The sequence below is a fragment of the Aythya ferina genome (assembly GCF_964211825.1).
Source record: "Aythya ferina genome assembly, chromosome: 2".
Lineage (NCBI taxonomy): Eukaryota > Metazoa > Chordata > Aves > Anseriformes > Anatidae > Aythya > Aythya ferina.
This window is the reverse complement of record NC_140297.1, coordinates 137,388,545-137,406,553: the sequence shown is the minus strand read 5'-3', so window position 1 is coordinate 137,406,553 and position 18,009 is coordinate 137,388,545. Positions and strand designations below refer to the sequence as shown.

The window sequence follows — 18,009 nt, the reverse complement described above, 5'->3', positions numbered from 1 at the left end:
AGCCGCGCCGCGCCCGCCGCCCCCACGGGCGGGGCCACGGCGGCCGGGGGGAGGGCGAGACCAATCGGGAGAAACGGGGGGAAACGGAGCGATTCCCCCTATCTCTTACAGGCGATGGGATGTCCCCTCCGCGCCCGGACACCCCTCTGCTTGCCCCGGGATGGTTCCGCCGGCAGCACGCGGGCCGTGTGGGGAGGAGGGCGCTGAGAGGGGCAGGTGAGGCGGCGGCGCGGCCCCGGCGGCCGTTAACGGTCCCCAGCGGCCGTTAACGGCTCCCAACGGTCCCTGAGGGCCGTTAACGCCCCCCAACGGTTGCGCTCGCCCCCCCGCCGGGCTCGGTGGCCGTTCCCCGGTGGCTGTGGAGGCGGTCAGCCCTCCGCTGGGGGGGTTCGTGGGGTGTGCGGAGCTCTAAAATGGCTGCCCGGGGGGCGGCGGGCGCCGTGAGGGGGTAACCAGCGCTCCGCCGGCTGAGGCCTTCCTCCTCCTCCTCCTCTTCCTCCTCCTCCTTCTGCCCCTTCTCTCCCCGCAGGATGCCCGGCTGAGGTGGAGGATGGCGCTGTGGGCCCGGCCGGCCGCCCGCTGCTGCTGCTGCTGGCTGCAAAGAGCCCGCTTAACGGCCCCGCAGAGGCTGAGGAGCTCCAGCGAGGCGGTGCAGGCACGGCAAGGGGCTGCCCCGCTGGCTCTGCTGGCCTCTAGACGCGGCTTTCTTCCGTGGGGATGGCAGACGTACAGATATGTAGCCGTAGAGAACTGTTCGCAGACTGCCAGTGCCCAGGATGGATCCTCGTCTTCACCGGAAAGTAATTTGTTACCAGTAAAACAGGAACAAGTGAAACCAGAAACAATCCCTGACCTGAACACAGAAATACTGTGTGAAGGTAAGAGGCCTTGAGGATACCTTTTCTTATTAATCTTCAAGTCATGTTTCTTGTGTTGCCTTTGGCTCTCTTTTTTTGCCCAGTTTAATTAAAATATTTATCTGAATTTCATGACTTTCACTTAGCTTTTGCCCCATAGCTAACGTAGAATTCCTGTGATAGCGCTAGCCTATAAAGAATACCTTTAAGGTAAAATAAAATACAGCATGCTGGGTAGAAACCTCAGTCTGGAGCAGCCAACTAAGGAACTTCTCATAACTACTTGTAGTAGCCGAGCAGGTGTCAGGGAGGCCACTCCCAAAGCAGCTCACACGTCCTGAGGGGTGTTTCAGGATGATTAGGAATGGGCAACAGGAGGCAGCAGAGGGTGAAGCCTCCTTAAGAACTGTCACGATGAGAAATGCTCCCTCAAACCCTCTGCTGAGGGAAGGCAGATAGATGCGAGGTCTCCTTGGTGTCGTTGCCCTGACAAAATAGCATCACTTTCTTCCAGTAAGCATTTTCTGAGTGGCATTCTTTTATCCTTACTCAGATACTTATATCGTATTATAACGTATTCCACCCTCTGCAAAATGGTTTTAGGAACCGTATGCTGAGGAAACTTGATCTGGAGTTATTAGGCAGTCCTGTATATTCAGATTCAGCTTTGAGTCCAGCCAGCTTGGATCCTACAGAGCTTATTTTTGGGGTGGCTCAGAGCTGCAGCTGAGGCCTGTGTGTTTTTGCAGCTGGTTCTGGAAACAGTGCTGCACCAGAGCTGACAGGTCAGCCAGCTTGTATGTGTCCACACCTGCGACACAGTTGATCTACGTGCCAGATTTTTATCCTCAGGCAGACTTACTGGTGTGCGTGGAGCAATTTGCCTATTTGGCAGTGCATAATGGGAGAGACATCGTTGGTTTGGTTTTATAATTTTTTTTAATCATTTGAGGCCTGTTTCCTGATAGGAAAATAGATTCAAAGAACTTGGAGCGGCCAAAAAATGCATGTCTAACCAAAAAAAGGTAGCAAAAATGTGCTACCAGACTGGACCTTGGTATGTTTTGGTTTGGTTCTGAAGGGAAATGCTTCATATGCATACAAATTCATAGAGAGCTGTTATTACTGTTTAAGCTGTTAATGTTGCTAAAAGTGTTCCACTGTGCTTCTGTTGATGAGGCTTTGAGGAAAAAAAAGGTGGTAAGAGCTGCAATAATTGAGCTAGTCTATGCAACTTTTCCTAGAACATCAGAATCTTCCTGCTGGTTTTGGAACTTCTTGTTCAGGTGTAGCTTTGTGTTTTCAACACAGAAGAGCGTCACCTTAGTTTCTAGGAAGTCGTTGTGCTAAGGAACAGGACACAGAAAATTGCCATCCTGAGGAGTTTATAATTAGTACGGGTGATCAGCTTGACCATTGAGGTGAATGCTAGTGGTCAGCCTGCAAGACAGCAGTCTTGATCTGTGTGCTGTGAGCTTCTGTCAGTGGAAAAATAAATGAGTTTAGAGATTTTTTTTCAAAAAAAGACAGAGTTTCTGTGACTTTGAACACAGTTAAGTGGAAGCAAATATAATGATGCTTACTTGGAAACCTTAATGAGTAGGCAGAGCTCTGTTTCTTTGGCTGTCAGAGCTGGTGGCAGTCAGCAGCCATCCCGTAACGGGTAAGACATGATGGCTCAGTTGGAGTTGGCTGTGAAATGCCTTGAAGGTCAGAAACAACTGCAGCTCAAGCATTGAATTTGGAGAAGGAGCCGGGTGGTGCGGTTTTCGGGCTATGAAAAATCTTTGTGTTAGCTTTTGGTTTGGATGTAATCAGGCAAGATTAAATCTGTGGAGGCATGAAAGAAGACTTTTCAGGAAGGTGATGTGATCTGTTGTGTGCAGTGATCAAGCTGGGAGACCAAAGGCAGGCTACATAGGGGCTAAGCTTGGATTTGGCCATGTGAGCAAGACTTGATGGGCAGTGGCAGGGCAGTGTTCCAGAAGCAAAAACTGGGAGCAGAGCCTGTTTTCATATGCTTTCACACAGCAATAGTTTGGCTGTTCATCTCTTGCAGAGTGTCCTTGCATTTTGAAATGGATTCAAAGATCTGCGTAGGGTTTGAAGGGAACAGCTTTGTCATTCACAAAATGCACTTTGCTCTTCTGTGTTTATTTCCTAGACTGGGATGATGTTCCACCTTCATCTGCTTTGGAGGAGATTTCTGAGGAAGAAGCCGTGCAGATCCTTGCGGACCCACTTCTTCCCCTTCAGTCTTCCACGCTCCGAGATTATGTTGATCACTCAGAAACACTAACAAAGCTTGTCCAGCTAGGTATGTGTGATTTTGTTTGTGTGGTTTCTTTGTGCCTGGAGCTTTGGAGTTCCTGTAATTTGGGCTTTGATCTTAGTGGTGGCTTTGTAAATTTGAAAATTTCAAGTTATAGGAGCAGTGACTATTGCTACAGGCAGCAGAATGTTATGCAGGGTGAATGGAAAAAGAGAAAAGGTGGTATGGCTTACTGAATGCTGTGTTAGTTAGAGACAAGGCTGCCTAGCTCTAGTCCCTTAGCGTATCTCCCAGAGCTTCTGGAGGTAGGGAGCACTTTGTGTACGTTGGTTGGTCTTTTAATTCAGGCTGGATAACAATTTTTTAATTTGCTGCAAAAGATACTGCAGCTCTCCCTTCCAGGAAGGAAGGAGAGTGATTGCTATGCAGAACTGTAAAAGTGGGGCACAGTAGACTGAAGAGGAAAGAATGAGGGGGTGGGAGAGAACTTTAGTTTTCATCGAAAAGCATTTGGACTGTGCAAGAAAGATAGCAGAGTCCGAGGCTGCTGGCTTCTTCATCGCTTCCCAGAAGCACAAGGAATACCAGAAAGCTGGTGAAACAAATGTTTGCGATGGGGAGATCTGGCACTGTGCAGTAAGAAATTGGTGTGTGAATCACTCACTGCGAAATTGTCCCAGGTATAGCGGAGTTAGGAATTCCTTGCACAGATGCTTCCGTGCGACAAGAGTAGGTCACTGCGTGTGGCACGTACTGGTGTGTTTGATTCCTCACGTGCAGAATTCCTTGGAGATGTCATCCTTCGGAAAATAATCTTAGCAAAAGTCTGAAACCAATCTGCTTGTTTTATCTGGAATACCTCCATCATATAGGAGGTGTCATGACCTTACTGTGTTAAGCAATCAAAGTATGCTAAATAAATGAAGAAAAAAAGAATAGTCCTAGAAACATCAGCATGCGTTTCTGAGACATTTATAGGGAATGAGGTCTGTGTTTAATTAAAACAGTATCTTGTTTTATTTGTTGTAGGAGTTGACTTATCCCAAGTGGAGAAACGTCAAAAGGCAGGTCAGCTCTTACTGACCTTGGACTTCGAGAAAGATATAAAAAAAATACTCCTGTTCCTTAAGGATGTGGGTGTAGAAGACAATCAGCTGGGACTGTTCCTGACCAAAAATCCATACATCCTTGGTGAAGATCTGGAAGCTCTTGAAACCAGGTATGCCTTTTACATAGCAACAGGATGTTAAGCCCCAGGCCTTGAAGATGTAGTTTTGGAGTTGTCTTAAGCTTGTCTGAACGCCCGTTGTGGCTGCTTACTTCCTCACTCAGTCCCTTGGCTCCGTGTTCCTTTATCATCAGTCAGCATTAACGTGGTGGCGGTGTTGTGAGTCAAGTCAACCCCCTGATCCATCTGAAAACTGACCATTACCAGAATTTATTAAGTTTTCAGTCAGATTTGTGAGGTGTGTGGCTGTGTGCTGTTTCCATACAAAGGATGAGGAGAAACATACCTTGGAAAGGAGGAGAAACAGAATAAGACCATCTCTTTTGGTAGCTGCTTGAAACTGACTCACCAAGGAGACTGCCCCTTGAATACATGTTAAGATTTTGTGCCTTGATTTATCCCTCTGTAAGGATGTGCTTGGGACTGCATCAGGCCAAGTACTTGAATGGGCTTAACTCATGGGTGTGGGGCTGCTCAGCCACCTCTCTCCATGCAGTTGTTGCTTACGTGTTGCTTAGTTGTTGGTTAAGTGAATCATGTTGCGGACTGGCTTGCAATAGCAAGACAGGTATGAATTTGGAAGAGCAAGGATTGCTCTACTAGGCAATAAGCTGTCAGGAGAGGTTGGATAGCATCAGCTGTGGGTAAGGGTATAGTGGGAATGCTCAGTAGTGCTGTGATCAGGGAGTAAGATACCTGAGTTGACCAAACCTTTGCTGGGTATCAAGGCATACACCTCTTTTAGTCTTTCCATGAGGAACCTTGACATTCGTGGGTTACGAGCAGGGAGGAGGGGGAGGCCAAGACATGGCTGGCAGCAACTTCTACTGGTGCACAGAAAGAAAGGGTTTCTGCAGAGGTTCTTTGAGTCTGCTGTGTCTGGAGATGGAGGCAATCGCTGTTGCTTGTCAGGTGCAATTCTTATGCTGTCCGTGTGCATATGTGCCTGTGCTCACCCTGCAGCAGTTTCTGGTGTCCTACTTACCTGTCCAGCACTGGCTGTTCAGGCTAAAATGTCTGTTCCTGTCTCTGCCGCAGAAGAAGCAGCTTGCCATCCTAGGCTGCTCGCTTTACCAATGTCAGATTAGATTCCAAAATTATGCTCCCTGAGGCTTCGATTAAGTTGGAGAACAATGTAAACCTCTTTTTTTGTATTGTTGTTGTCAGATGTTGATTGCGCATGTAGTAATCTGCAGATGGGGAGATACTGATGACTGGGCATGGATTTTGTCTTCTGTCAATCATACTTCAAAACCATATTCTATACGGTTTTACCTTGTAGATTCTGCAGTAAAAGAAGCAGAACAAATCTTTTCTGTGCTTAATTTTAGTAGCAGCACAGTGTTTTGGTGCCTTTTTTTTTCCTGTTGTCCAGCCCAAACTGAACACAAGACTACCAGGAACCAATTTTCATTGTTTGTGTGTTCCCACTTGTATTGCACTAGACTGTCCCTTGGTGTCATTCAAGCTTGTATGTGCATAAGGATAAATGCCAGTCTCTTTAGATCTCATGTCTTAGACCAAGGCTTATGTAGTTAGCTGCTTTTTGGAGTTGGGGTGTTTTTTGTTGCTAATGTGTTTTTTTTGTTTGTTTGTTTTTTTTAAAGCTTCTTCATGTGTGTATGTGTTTACCAAAAACCCCAAAGGTAGAATGGTTTATTTTTTTAAGAAAAGTCATTGTGTTTGTGGGCCTTTATTCAGGAACTGTAAGAGAAACAAGCCGTTTTCTCCATTTACTGTCAATCTCTTGTTTTCTGCACCACTCTCTCCTAGTCCTCTCTAGTCTTTTTCAATGTCTTAGATTTAGAATCTGTGTACTGCAGACTGTGCTTGATGCAGTCTGACTTTCTAGAGAACACTTAGAACATGCTGCATTCTGAATATACTAGCTATTTGACTGAAAGTAAGCAGTGAGGAAATCAGATAGATGTGTGCACATACTCCTTTTTTTCCAGCAGCCTGGTCTAGAAAGTTGTGATTTGTGTCAGTCATAAACTGAAGTCTCACTGTTAATTTCACTGGTTTTAGTGTTGTCTGAATCAAGCTGTTTAGTGGTATTGTTTGTTCTCTGCCAACAGTGGAACATCGTCTTCAGTGGCCATTATTTCAATACCAATTCTTTGTCTGAGCATATATCTAAAGATATAATGGGATAATACTGTTTTGTTTGTTTGTTTGTTTTAAGTAGCTTTATAAATCTGTAGCTGAGTTGAAGGGATAATGGTGGGTAAAACAAGAATATTGAGGAGCTGTGTGCCTGGCAGGGTCCAAAATGTTACTGATGGCAGCAGTTCGTTCTTCTTGTGTCTAAAATCAACCATTGTGTTTTGCCACATGCGTGTGCACCTTGGCTGCTTTTACAAAGATTTCAAATGTTTGTGCACCGGGTTTGAATTAGGGTGCTGGGCTTCGTACTGCAGTGGCTGAGATACCTGTGCTGATGCTGGTCTCTTACAGTTGTAACTGAAGCCTGTTCTCAGTATTTTGGGGCTGTTAACTTTGGAAGATTATTTGCAGAACTTCAAAGATAAAGTTTGTATCTGTGGCAGAAAATCCTTCACTTTTAAACAAACTCCTTCCAAAAGGAGTTTAAAATATTCAAAATAATGCATTGTAACAATCTATTTTTTCCCCCAAAAATGTTCTCCTTAATTCTTCATTTATATGAAATAATTGAGTATAGGTTTGGAGTGTATGTTTTCATGCACATGTTCCTGCTACAGGGCCAATGTGGTAGCGTGTAACTGTGTTCCAGTCTTTTCCCTTTTTGGTTTATGGCTACAAACGGTTTCTCTTTATTCCTTTGCTTTACTGTTTCCTTCTAGGTTCGGGCAGGTGGGATCACGTTAAGATAGGAGATACTCAAGGTACCAGCTCTAGACTATAGGAGTATACTCTACTGGTTTCTCTTGTAGTTACAGATATCCTACCTTTCTTTACTCAGCTGTGTTTGTTTGTTGTGTACCTTTTAAATAACAGATTGTGAAATGGAATTAATTCATTCTTCTGATACATACTTTCATTAGGTGTGTTGACTATAGAAAAAATGCAGGAGAATGGACACATTCTCAAAATTACATTACAATTTTGTAATTACATGTAATTACAAAATTACAGTTCTTCTTTTGCAGAACAACTCTTTTGTGTGCTTACATGCTTTGTAATGAACTCAAGATATCTTGGTATTTAGAAAATCTAGAAAAGAAAGGCTGCCTGCTTAGATTTTGCATGTAGTAGCTGTCCAAGACAGAAATCTGAAAATACAGTTTTTTGGAAACAGGTATACCAGCAGATTCAGGTCTAACACAGACCTGGCTTTTCCTTTTCTCCTCCATTCCATCCTTTTGTTCAGTAAGTGGCCTTTCAGAAACAGCATCCAGAAAGAAAGTAGCTGATTTTTCAGCAGTAGTCCTGAGCTGAGATCGTCTGAGTTGCCTGTACTCTCCTGAAGAGTGTAGTTTTTGTTCTGATGAGCATTGTAACTCACCTGTGAAATCAGATTTGTTTTTCAGTGACTGTCCTGTGTCACTATTTAGTTAGCAAAATGAGGGCTGAACAGTACAATCCAATTTCTTCTTATTCAACAGCTTGATTTTTCAGTAAGTTTATCTCGCTTTGACATTGATGAATGGTTTAGTGTAATCTCTCAGGTAAGCGTGCTGCAGAGGGTGAATGTGGCTCAGATAGCTGTCTTTGAAAGCTGAGTATCACCTTCGCATAAACGCTTTGCTGCAGATGGACACGGTATTGGTTACATCACTCTGGAATGTTTTATTGCTGTGGATTCCGTGTTGCCAGGAAACAAAACACAAATTTCAATAGATTTGGCATTTGACTTCAGATAAACACTGCAAAAGTCAAAACATTCCATAACTCATAACAATTCTGACAGTTGCAAATCAGTGTCTGCACTGCAGCTGCACCAGATGCTTTGTTTTTACGGTGTTGTTAATGATGACTTAGAACTGCTAACATGCTACACACAACTGCTGACTGCTGTAGGAGAACGAGGGCTGACCTTGGTGCCGATGCTCACAGAGCTATCTCAAGCCCTGGTCAGACTGAATGACTGTTCTTCTCTGATATACCATCGCCTAGAGTCAGCTGATTATGATCTCGGTGTCCCTCTTTGAGACTTCTTGCCTTTCCAGGTCGTAGAGAAGTGCTTCAAGTATGAATCTTAATGACTGGTTCCAGAGATAAAGTAAGGGAATTAGGACAACCAGAAGATTTTTTTATTATTTATCTGCTCATTAAGCTCATTTTCTAGAATGCTTGGCAGTTGTGTCCTTGAAAAATGGAATGGAAGAAGAACAGCATAGCCAAACAGCTTCATTAAAAACATAACGGGATAAATTTTGAAGGCACAATTGTTTCTTTCTGCATCCTGTATTTCTTCCCCCTCCTAATGTCTGTGTCTGTCAGGTTTCTGTAGCCAGTTCCATCAGCATTATCTGGAGACTAGGCTACTACCTTCTGTGTTGGGATACCTGCTCAGTTAGAAATTGGTTCTCTAGACGTTGTTCTTTTATCTTCTCTGAAGAGATTTTTTCACTTATGGTTATTTCATTTTTCGGGGTTTGTGGAAAGAAAGGGAGGCTGTAGTGGCTAGAAGGTACTAGAAGGTATTTTACTTCTTTCTCTCAACAAGATGTAATTTAACACACAGCCTTTTTCCCCCACTATAAGACCAAGCATCTTTTGCTGACTATCTACTTCTGCAGAATGTTCTGCAGTCCATGCAGTATCTTAATTAGTCAGATGAAATCAGTTCTTGTATGCTCAAAGTTCATCTGATAACAAGTACTTCTGTTTCTGATCATCTGTAACCAAAGGGAACCACTTCACATAGCAGTGTGTTTTTTGTAAATGGTGGCAAATGGGTTAATCATGTCTCTTTTGTATGCTGTATTTTTCCTCCTTTTTTTTTTTTTTTTTTTCCCTGGGAGCTATGGCAATAATCTGTTGTAAGTAGTACTTGAAGTAGGATTTCACTTTCACTGAATTCAATAGAAATTGGAAAAAGTTTTGAGTTGGAAAGAAAGAAAGATCTGTTAAACATAAAAACTGTAGTCAGCCCCTTCACCTTTCTGACAACCAGATGTTTTGTGACTAAATCCTTGGAGCAGCGACTGAAAAGTAGGGACCTATGGTAACCAAAGTAACTTCAGCTGATTTAGAAATGTCTCTTTGGACAATGTCTCTACAGATGGCATTGTTGTACGATATTTCTCCTCCAGTGCTATTGGCAAAACAGGGATGTATGAGGTATAGTACTCTGTTCTTTCAGCAGTAGAAATGGAATTGATTAAAATAGCAAGAGGCTGTGTATATCTTCTTGTCCATACCCTATGATGATCTATTAATGTGTTTGCAATCTAGGAGACAGGCTGGTAGTTAAGTATAGGTTAACATAGTTATCTGCTTAAGTACAGCTGGAAGGAATTAAAATCTGTCTTCGGTATTGACAATCTGCTCTGAGGTTTATTTTACTTCTAATTAATTGGAAGGGATGGTGTTTTGCTTTTATGATAACTGCAGATTTCCCCCTAATTATTTTTGGCAGAGTTGCATGTTAATGCTAGAACATCTGTCCGTTTATAAGATACCACTGAGGAATTTAAGCGAGTACTGAATAAATGGAGGCAATAAAATTTTCATCACTAGACTTTTATTTTGTTTTTGTTCTCTTTCTAGAGTGGCTTACCTAAAATCAAAAAAATTTGGTAACGCAGAAATTGCTCAAATGGTCTCAAGAGCTCCATATTTGCTGTTGTTTTCAGTCGAAAGATTGGATAACAGACTGGGTTTCTTCAAAACTGAACTTGGCCTCAGTGTAAAAAAGGTAAAAACTATACTCTGAAGTCTTTAGGTACCTTATCAATGACATCTGTAAAGTCTCAGAACATGAATGCTTACATGGCAGTGCTGGCAGGTTATCCATGAGCCCTGCTGATGTTACCAGCATAACACAGGATTGCAGGAAGGTATAACATGATTTTAACCTTCCGTAGATGTAATAGGACATCTGACATTCAAAATATGCTTAAGTACAGTTCTTGAAGATGATCAGCTGCAGGATGTTGACAAAGAAGCATGCCTGTACCCAGTTTTATTATTTGCAGTAATTCACAGGACTGAATCTGTCGGTGCAAGCAACTTTTTAACTTGAAGCAGATTAACTGGCTCTCTTCATTGCTTTGAGATACTGTAACATTTCACTCATCAGTGTTAAATAGTCAAATCTGCAAATATAATATCAAACTGAATGCCAAGTCATGTGCTAGTTCACCAAGAGTAATCTTCGTTTCTCAGAGTGCTACCACACTGTGACATGCTTAGCAGGTATTTAGCACCACGCTTTGGGATAGTCAGGGGAGCTAGCAGCTGAAGCATCTTAGAATGAGTGGACAATATGAGTTGTTTCCTGCAGTAGCTGGTGATTGCAATAAATGTCAATTTTCAAGGGGGATCGTTTGTTCTTCTGTTGGCTTCTATTAGTTGAAGAGTCATAGCTGTCACAGTGCCTGTTCTTGGCCTTTCCAGGCTTGAGGTAAGAGATGTCTCTGGAAAAGGGTTTAGTCACTGCCTTGTACTCAGGGTGGATTACAAGTAGTCCCATGGCTCAGGGGATGTGGAGTAATTTCTTGTGTTGCCATAATGTTATGGTGTTACTAGATCCCAAAGTAGACAAATAAAGCACTGCAGTTGAAAAATCCTTTTATAGCCTCTAGCAGGTAGTGTTTTGTTTACTTCTCTTTAAAGAGATGGGGAGAAACAACTCAAGCACCAAGAGAGGGCTTTTCAGCATGATATCTACTTCTGGGGAGTGGTTTTACTCCTTCTCCCCATCTGTTTTATAGAGGCTATGGTATTTTTTGTTCTCCAAATTAACGTGACATTTGGGTAACATTTGCATTTTAATACATAACTGTTTTCTGCAAACTCAGCTTTGGGCTAGAGAGAAAATGAAATGCAAGTGAAAATGCATCTCTCTTCCAATTGGAAAAAAAAAATCCTTTTTTTTTTTTTTTTTTTTTTACAGATATATTTGCAACTGTGCTTTCATGGTAATCTTTCCTTTGTGTGTGTTTTCCCTAATTGCAGACGAAGGATCTGGTAATTCGTCTGCCAAGACTACTGACTGGCAAATTAGAGCCTGTAAAGGAGAATCTTCAGGTAAGTTTATTAGTAGAAGTTAAAAATATACTGAGTACCTGCATAGTTTGAGTTGACAGAAGATAAAATTCCCTGGAAAAGAATCCTGTACAGAAAGAATTTAATGAAATAATTTTAGTGAAGATGGAAAACAACTGAGGATTTTGTCAGACCACTTCTTTTCCTCTGCGGTTTGCCAGTCAGTGTACAGCATACGTGAAACAATGTCTTGTTCTGTTTTCTATTCTGATGTAGGTTACAAACTTCATCTGGGTCCCTTCCTGCCAGATTTTGGTATCTGATGACACAAATTGTTACTCGTTTTTTTTTACAATGAGTGAAAAATAGGGCTTGCTCTCTCCTTTTTTTTTTTTTTTTTCTTAATTACTATGTTTTTTTGCTAACTCGAATTGTTCATGAGGATTTAGGAGCAAGAAATGTGCGTTTGATTATTTTCCTCTTGGCAGGTAGCTAGTCTGCCAAAATGTGCATTTGACACCTATTGTCTGATAGCAGATGGTCGTTATTAACAACTGTTGGGTAAATAACTTCAAACCCACAGGGACTCCTTTCCCCTTTGAAAATGTAACTGTGTATTGGTTTAATTATTGTGCTGTAAAGCCAGCTAGGCCAAACAGCATGATGTAGTCTAACAATTTGAGAAGTCCCATTATCCTATAATGCATAACTATGAATTAAAATATATAATTTTCACACAGACTCACTGCTCTGAAACCATTAAGCACTGGGAATCTTGCAATCTGAAATGTGTGTGTGTGGTAAGGGAGGAGACTGGAAAGTAACAGCCTGTTCCAATTAATACTGCTTTCTTTTTAATGAACATTGTTTCCACAGGCTGGGGATTCAGTATATTATGATGAATGTGTTTTTTGAGACTCGCAGTTCTATCTGACTATCTTGCCTATCTGCAAGGAAATACAAAGTGTAGCATCCTTATTTTTAACGTATGTTATGAAGAGAGGAGAAAGAATTTCAAGTCCTTGATATCTGAATCTACTGATAATTAGAAGCTCTGTTTTTTCAGGAAGCTGGATGTTTCTGACTCAGAATCTGAAGTCAGACCTGTGTGATTTAAGCTGGTCGTGAGCAAGCAGCATTCTCAAAGCATAACCCTGTACCACCGCTTCAGGAATGATTTGGTGCTACCCCTCACTGAGCGGGCTGCTAATTGGAAATAAAGGCTGCAGCTCATGTTGGCTGTCAAAAGATACCAATCACGGACTAAGCAAGCTCAAGGATAGAATATTCCATCCTCCAAAGGTCTCTTCAAGCACAATTAGAGATTCACTGAGAGGGTAAAGCTGGAAAGTTTGCATTATCACCATCTGTTGTGGGAATCATGTAGGGTGTGTTGATCATTGCTAGGACTTGCACAGTAAGGATATTAGCATACGTGGTATAGCTACTGAGTGTTAAATATATTATCTGAGTGCAATCAAAGCAAATTACACCTGAGTTCACTATTTATGTCGAGGAAAATGTTTCACATAGTAGAACAGAAAAGGCAAAGGGACTTGCCACAGTTAACTGCAGTGGGGTCGGCTGTATGGCTCTGGTGAGCTAACAAGAAGTCTTACTTGCAGTCATATTTCTTACTGCAGTAAGCTGCCCCCTGCTAACTCAGATCTGTGGAAGGCATCACAACAGTGCAAATACATCTCTACATATTTGAATGCCATCGTAGTCGGTTAGTGTTCCTTGTGGTACACAAATATTATAAAGCAGTTAAGGAAGAATCAGGAGTCGAAAGACCTGATTAAAGTCATCTCTAGAAACAATTGCCTGTAAAGGCCTGGAAATCCTACAGTATCTTCAAAACCCAGTTCCGTGCCCTTCCCTCTGCTTTTGCCAGGCAGTCCTGGAAGAGAGCGGGCTTGGCACATCAAACTGGACACAAAAAAGCACCATCTTTGTGCCAGCTGTGAAGAAGTACCTGAGCTGGATTTGAAAGTCTGGCTGTGTTGCCTGGCAAGCCCACCCAATTCATGACGGAAAACAAGCTCCTTGTAAATGTCACTGGAGGATAGAAGAAATGGTTGAATTACCAGACACTCTTCTATGCTGAATTCCTTTCTCAACAACTCAGTGAACTGCTTGCCATCCTGCGTGTCAGGAGGAGTTCTCATGATTTTATTGAAAAAATCTGTTTTGTTTTTCCTTTTGGGAAACCATAATTGCAGTCAAGGCAGTCTTTGAAAAAGACATCTTACTTTAGACATGAACCAACTGTAAAATAAACTGAATACACTGCATATTCTATGCAACTCTTTCAGGTTCAACTTAGGAAGGATTCTCAGGGGAGAGTTTTTGTGCTCGCAACTGCCATGTGTACTGAGACACAAGCGTTTTTGTTCATATCTTGGACAAACTGAAAAATAGATAGCACTCACAGAAGCTGTCTTAACTTTAGGAATACTTCATAAGCAAATTACACTTTAATGCAGGACGATAAACGGTTTAAACTCTCTGACTTCAGAGAACTGGAAGATGATGATATGGCTTGCGTTCATATTGCCATGTGACAAAGGGTAGAAGAATTTTGCATGAGTTTATTTCAGTGGCATGTTAAAATAAGCTGTTTGCTGTAGCTGACTTTGGAAAATCAAATTCTACTCTCTTTCAGGTTTGTCAGATTGAGTTTGGTTTTCAACGTAACGAAATTCAACAGATAGCGTATAAAACCCCCAAGATTTTAACTGCAAGTAGAAAGAGACTCCGACAGACGTTTGACTACCTGCACAACATCATGGGCATTCCCCACCACATGCTTACTCGCTTTCCTCAGGTGAGCTGTTAATCCGGGGATATGTTGTAGGTGTTGTGTGCATCACTGTTTCACTAGGTTGGTGAAAGTGGAGGCCTGCTGTATGCAGGACACACAATTCTTCAATTTACGTGTGGCTTTTACTTTAATTGGGAAGACTTTTATTAACAAGTCAGCAACCATTGAGTATTCAAGTGTAAAAGTGCCTTTCTTCTCTCCCTTGTGTATGTGCCCTCCCAGCCCCGCGTCTGGTCAATTTTAAGTTTTTGACAGAAATAATCATGCTTGTCTCTTTTGGATTCATAAAAGAGAATTAATAGCAGCTTAGGGATTCCTTGTCCTGAAATCTTCTGTGTAGAGACATGAAAAGAAGACAGATTGTGCAGAGGATCTGCTCAGTAAACAGGATAAACATATAACCATTTATTTCATGTTTGCCGAATTAAAAATTAAATTTTGTACATCCCAAGATCTGAAAATATAGTTTAAAGGCAAAGAAGTTTTTATCCTTTATGTGGTCGGATTGACCTTTCTTCTGCTGCAGCAATAAACAGTGAAAATAAATGAAATTTTTGATGATTTTTGTTCCATCTTCTCATTAAAGTTATTTCCTCACAAACTGAAAGTTCAAAGTATTTCTCACTTCATCAAGCGCTGACAGGCAGTCGCTCTAACTTCTTACAAGGAAAAAAAAGTATAAATTGCTACTTCCAAACTGCAACAACGCTCCTCCTAAAGCTAATGCTAACCGATTCTAATTAAACTGGCTAAAAAGCCAAACTTGTATGGGGAACTATGACTCCTCATTTTGGCTGCTTATCTTGGTATCTAACGTATCTTAGCACCAGTGCTTTCTGTAACTCCAGTCTGTGTCTCACGTTTGTCCTCCTTTACCTGTAAATGATCACAAGTCCTGTTCACTTCCTTCTCAGTTGTCTTATCATGGCTTTGTGGTGCTTCACCTCATTATTTATGGTCTCTCTTCGGAAGAGTAAGTGGTTAGTTTCTTCCACTCTATGTTGTTGGTGTGGTCAGTCTTTCCTTTCTCTGTTCTTCCTTGTCATCTTCAAAACTGGTGAGTTTCATGACATGACTAGGGCAGCTGAGCCTGTCATTTTTGTATTTAAATACAACCTACCTGATGGTTGACATAAATGAGGGGAAAAAAGATGTAAAGTATTTTCTTGCTAGATCCCCAGTTTGTCTAAAAAATGCTTTTTGTTTTTTAGATTGATCAAAATCTGAAATTTAGACTACCTAAAGCATTCTCCTTTTTTTTTTTTTTTTTTTTCTTTTTAGGTTTTCAACGCAAAGCTATTACGAATCAAAGAGAGACACAAGTTTCTTACATTTTTGGGAAGAGCCCAGTATGACCCAGCAAAACCCAGCTACATCTCTCTGGACCAGCTAGTATCCTTGCCGGACGAGGTGTTTTGTACAGAGATTGCCAAAGCGTCTATACAGGACTTTGAAAAATTCTTAAAAACAATTTAATTATTAACACATGTAGAAAGGAATAGAATAAAGTTGTAAAATAAACATTTTTTAAAAATGCTCCCTTTTATGGTCTCAAACTTTTTTAATTATTTGTTTAAGTCATCATTATTTATGAAACACTTGTAGGATGTAAAAGCATATGGTAACTTTGTGGTGAATTAAAAGGATTAGGTAAGTATATGTTCATTTTTCTTGATGTGATCCTTGTAATTAATTGCTAACTTTTAATTCAGTATGAATTAAAATTCATACTGAGCATGCTAACAAAAGTAAATCAAGGTGATTTTTCTTTTCTTTCAATAATTTCAGAAGCTTGGGAGATGGAAAAAATGGTTAATCACTTTATTTTTTCCCCAGTCATCTTAAGAGCTAGTAATGTTATTTGTTCTTTTAAACAGTAAAGAGAAGTACAGTATGACATGTGAAGCCCATATAAAAGAAGGCGCTTTTCAACAGGTTACCCAGGTGTTTCCTTGTAAAGCTGGCTGCTGAAGTTAGTATCCTAAAAGCTGTACAGTGAAATTAGGCTTGAAACGTAAGAGAAAATCAGCAAATTGAATCTAGGCAAATTATAAGAAGAAAAGCTCCTAGCCTTCTAGATTTCAGGGACACGTCTAGTTTTAAGTCACTTTTGCTTAAGCACTGTTGAGAGCCAGAAGCAGTTTTACTCCACCCTGATGTGATTTGTATGGCTTTAGTATAGAAGTAACCAACTGTGCAAAAAAAAAAAAAAAAAAAAAAAGCTATAATGTGTACTTAATTGATAGTTATCTTGCTCAGTTATAACTGAAGTAAAATAGAAATTGTGGGAGTATTAAAAGTAGTTAATATTATCAGTGAATAAACCACGTTGATACAGAGTTACGAAATGTTTCACAGTGTATTTGAGCAAAGTGAAGAAACTAACTTTGCACAAATGCAAACTAATAGAAACTTGTAAACAATAAACTATTCTTTCAGTTAAAATAGGTCAAGAAATTGAAATCCAGATGTTGTCTTTTGTATTTAAGCTTTTTATTTCATTAAACTGTCGTCGTTTTTTTAAGGTTAGTGTTGGAACTTAAAATACCCATTTGGGCCACCGGAGTAAAAGCCTGAAGATTCTGACTGCAGATAGCAGAATAAAATGCAAAAGGTTAAATTCCCCTAATCAGGGGGGAATACAGTAACGTTAAAGGGCAGTTTAAAGAATGAGAAGAACAGTGAGTTCTCGGCATCACAATCTGGGACTTTTACCCAGAATAAAAATTAAAATTTGAATTGCAACACCACCCAAGGTAAGGAATAGCATCAGGATAAGCAGTATATGGGTTGATTTACTAGAGTATCTTCATTTCAACTGCAGGAAAAAGCTGTGTTGAGTGTCTGTCACGATGCTCTCCTGTTCCTGTTCTGATCACCACAGCGATCACTGAGTCCTCTGTCGCGTTGCCTGCTCCTGCTGGAGGTGCACAAATACCAGCTGAAGTGGTGGCTGAAAATGGGCTGGCTGAACCCTTCCTCACTCCTTCCTTTCAAACCCAAGGCTCTAAATCTAACTTAAGATCAGATTTTAAATATTAAATGCTAATAAACTATAGTCTTCAAACAATCTAGTAAGAGTAATGATTACAGGAAACGTGTGTGTTCATAACACTAAATTAGCTTGGTTTTGCATTTACTTGGCTGCCCTTAGCACTATTAGTGTGTGATAAACCATTACTCATTACAGAATACATATGAAACTTGGGATATCTTAAACTTTGAGCTTTTAATTTAGATGTAAAAAAGAACACCGCTGCCACAGCTAAAGGGGTTCCTTGAAATGTTAACTGTGTGACCTTATGCCAAAATAGCTTCCCAGAAACACCGTGAAGAAAGACAACCGAGAGAAGTGCTAAAAGAGAAGAGAAGAGGGGGGAGAAAAGGCTTTTCGGAGTTATATCAAATACTTTTTGGCTGCACGCTGACAGAAATTTCCGACAGCGCTGCTCCTGCTGCGGGCAGCGGCTGCCTGAAGGGCGCCCTCAGTGCTGCTGCGAGCCTGCGCGTCGCGCTCAGCCACCTCAAATTGTCTAGCGTGACAAGATTTCTGTTATAAAACAACTTTATTTTCTTTATTTTATTTTTATTTTTGTCTTTAGGAGCGCAGCGGGACCTTTCTTCAGGAACAACCGGCGAGACGCTGCCCCCGGCCCCCGCCCCGCTCCTCCCCTCACGGCCGTGCCCGGAT

General features: G+C 41.3%; 1 protein-coding gene across 2 annotated transcripts; it reads left to right on the top strand.

Moving 5' to 3' along the window:
• Nucleotides 1-89: 89 nt before the first annotated feature.
• Nucleotides 90-15,855, top strand: MTERF3 (mitochondrial transcription termination factor 3). Of its 2 annotated transcripts, XM_084510444.1 has the most exons (8): nt 90-216; nt 530-878; nt 3,022-3,174; nt 4,159-4,348; nt 10,055-10,202; nt 11,465-11,536; nt 14,160-14,321; nt 15,600-15,855. In XM_084510444.1, the coding sequence occupies exons 2-8, from the start codon at nt 551-553 to the stop codon at nt 15,792-15,794; spliced, it is 1,248 nt and encodes a 415-aa protein (XP_084366570.1). In that variant the 5' UTR covers nt 90-216; nt 530-550; the 3' UTR covers nt 15,795-15,855. The 2 variants fall into 2 exon arrangements, with proteins under 2 accessions (XP_084366570.1, XP_084366569.1); XM_084510443.1 differs by lacking the exon at nt 90-216 and having other exon boundaries at nt 397-878.
• The last annotated feature ends 2,154 nt before the right edge of the window (nt 15,856-18,009 follow it).

Bases quoted from the DNA above. Each gene is read 5' to 3' on its own strand.
- MTERF3 (XM_084510444.1), top strand. From the start codon at position 551: ATGGCGCTGTGGGCCCGGCCGGCCGCCCGCTGCTGCTGCTGCTGGCTG. The intron at 4,349-10,054 runs GTATGCCTTTTA...TTCTCTTTCTAG, and splicing joins CTGGAAGCTCTTGAAACCAG to AGTGGCTTACCTAAAATCAA. The intron at 14,322-15,599 runs GTGAGCTGTTAA...TTTTCTTTTTAG, and splicing joins TGCTTACTCGCTTTCCTCAG to GTTTTCAACGCAAAGCTATT.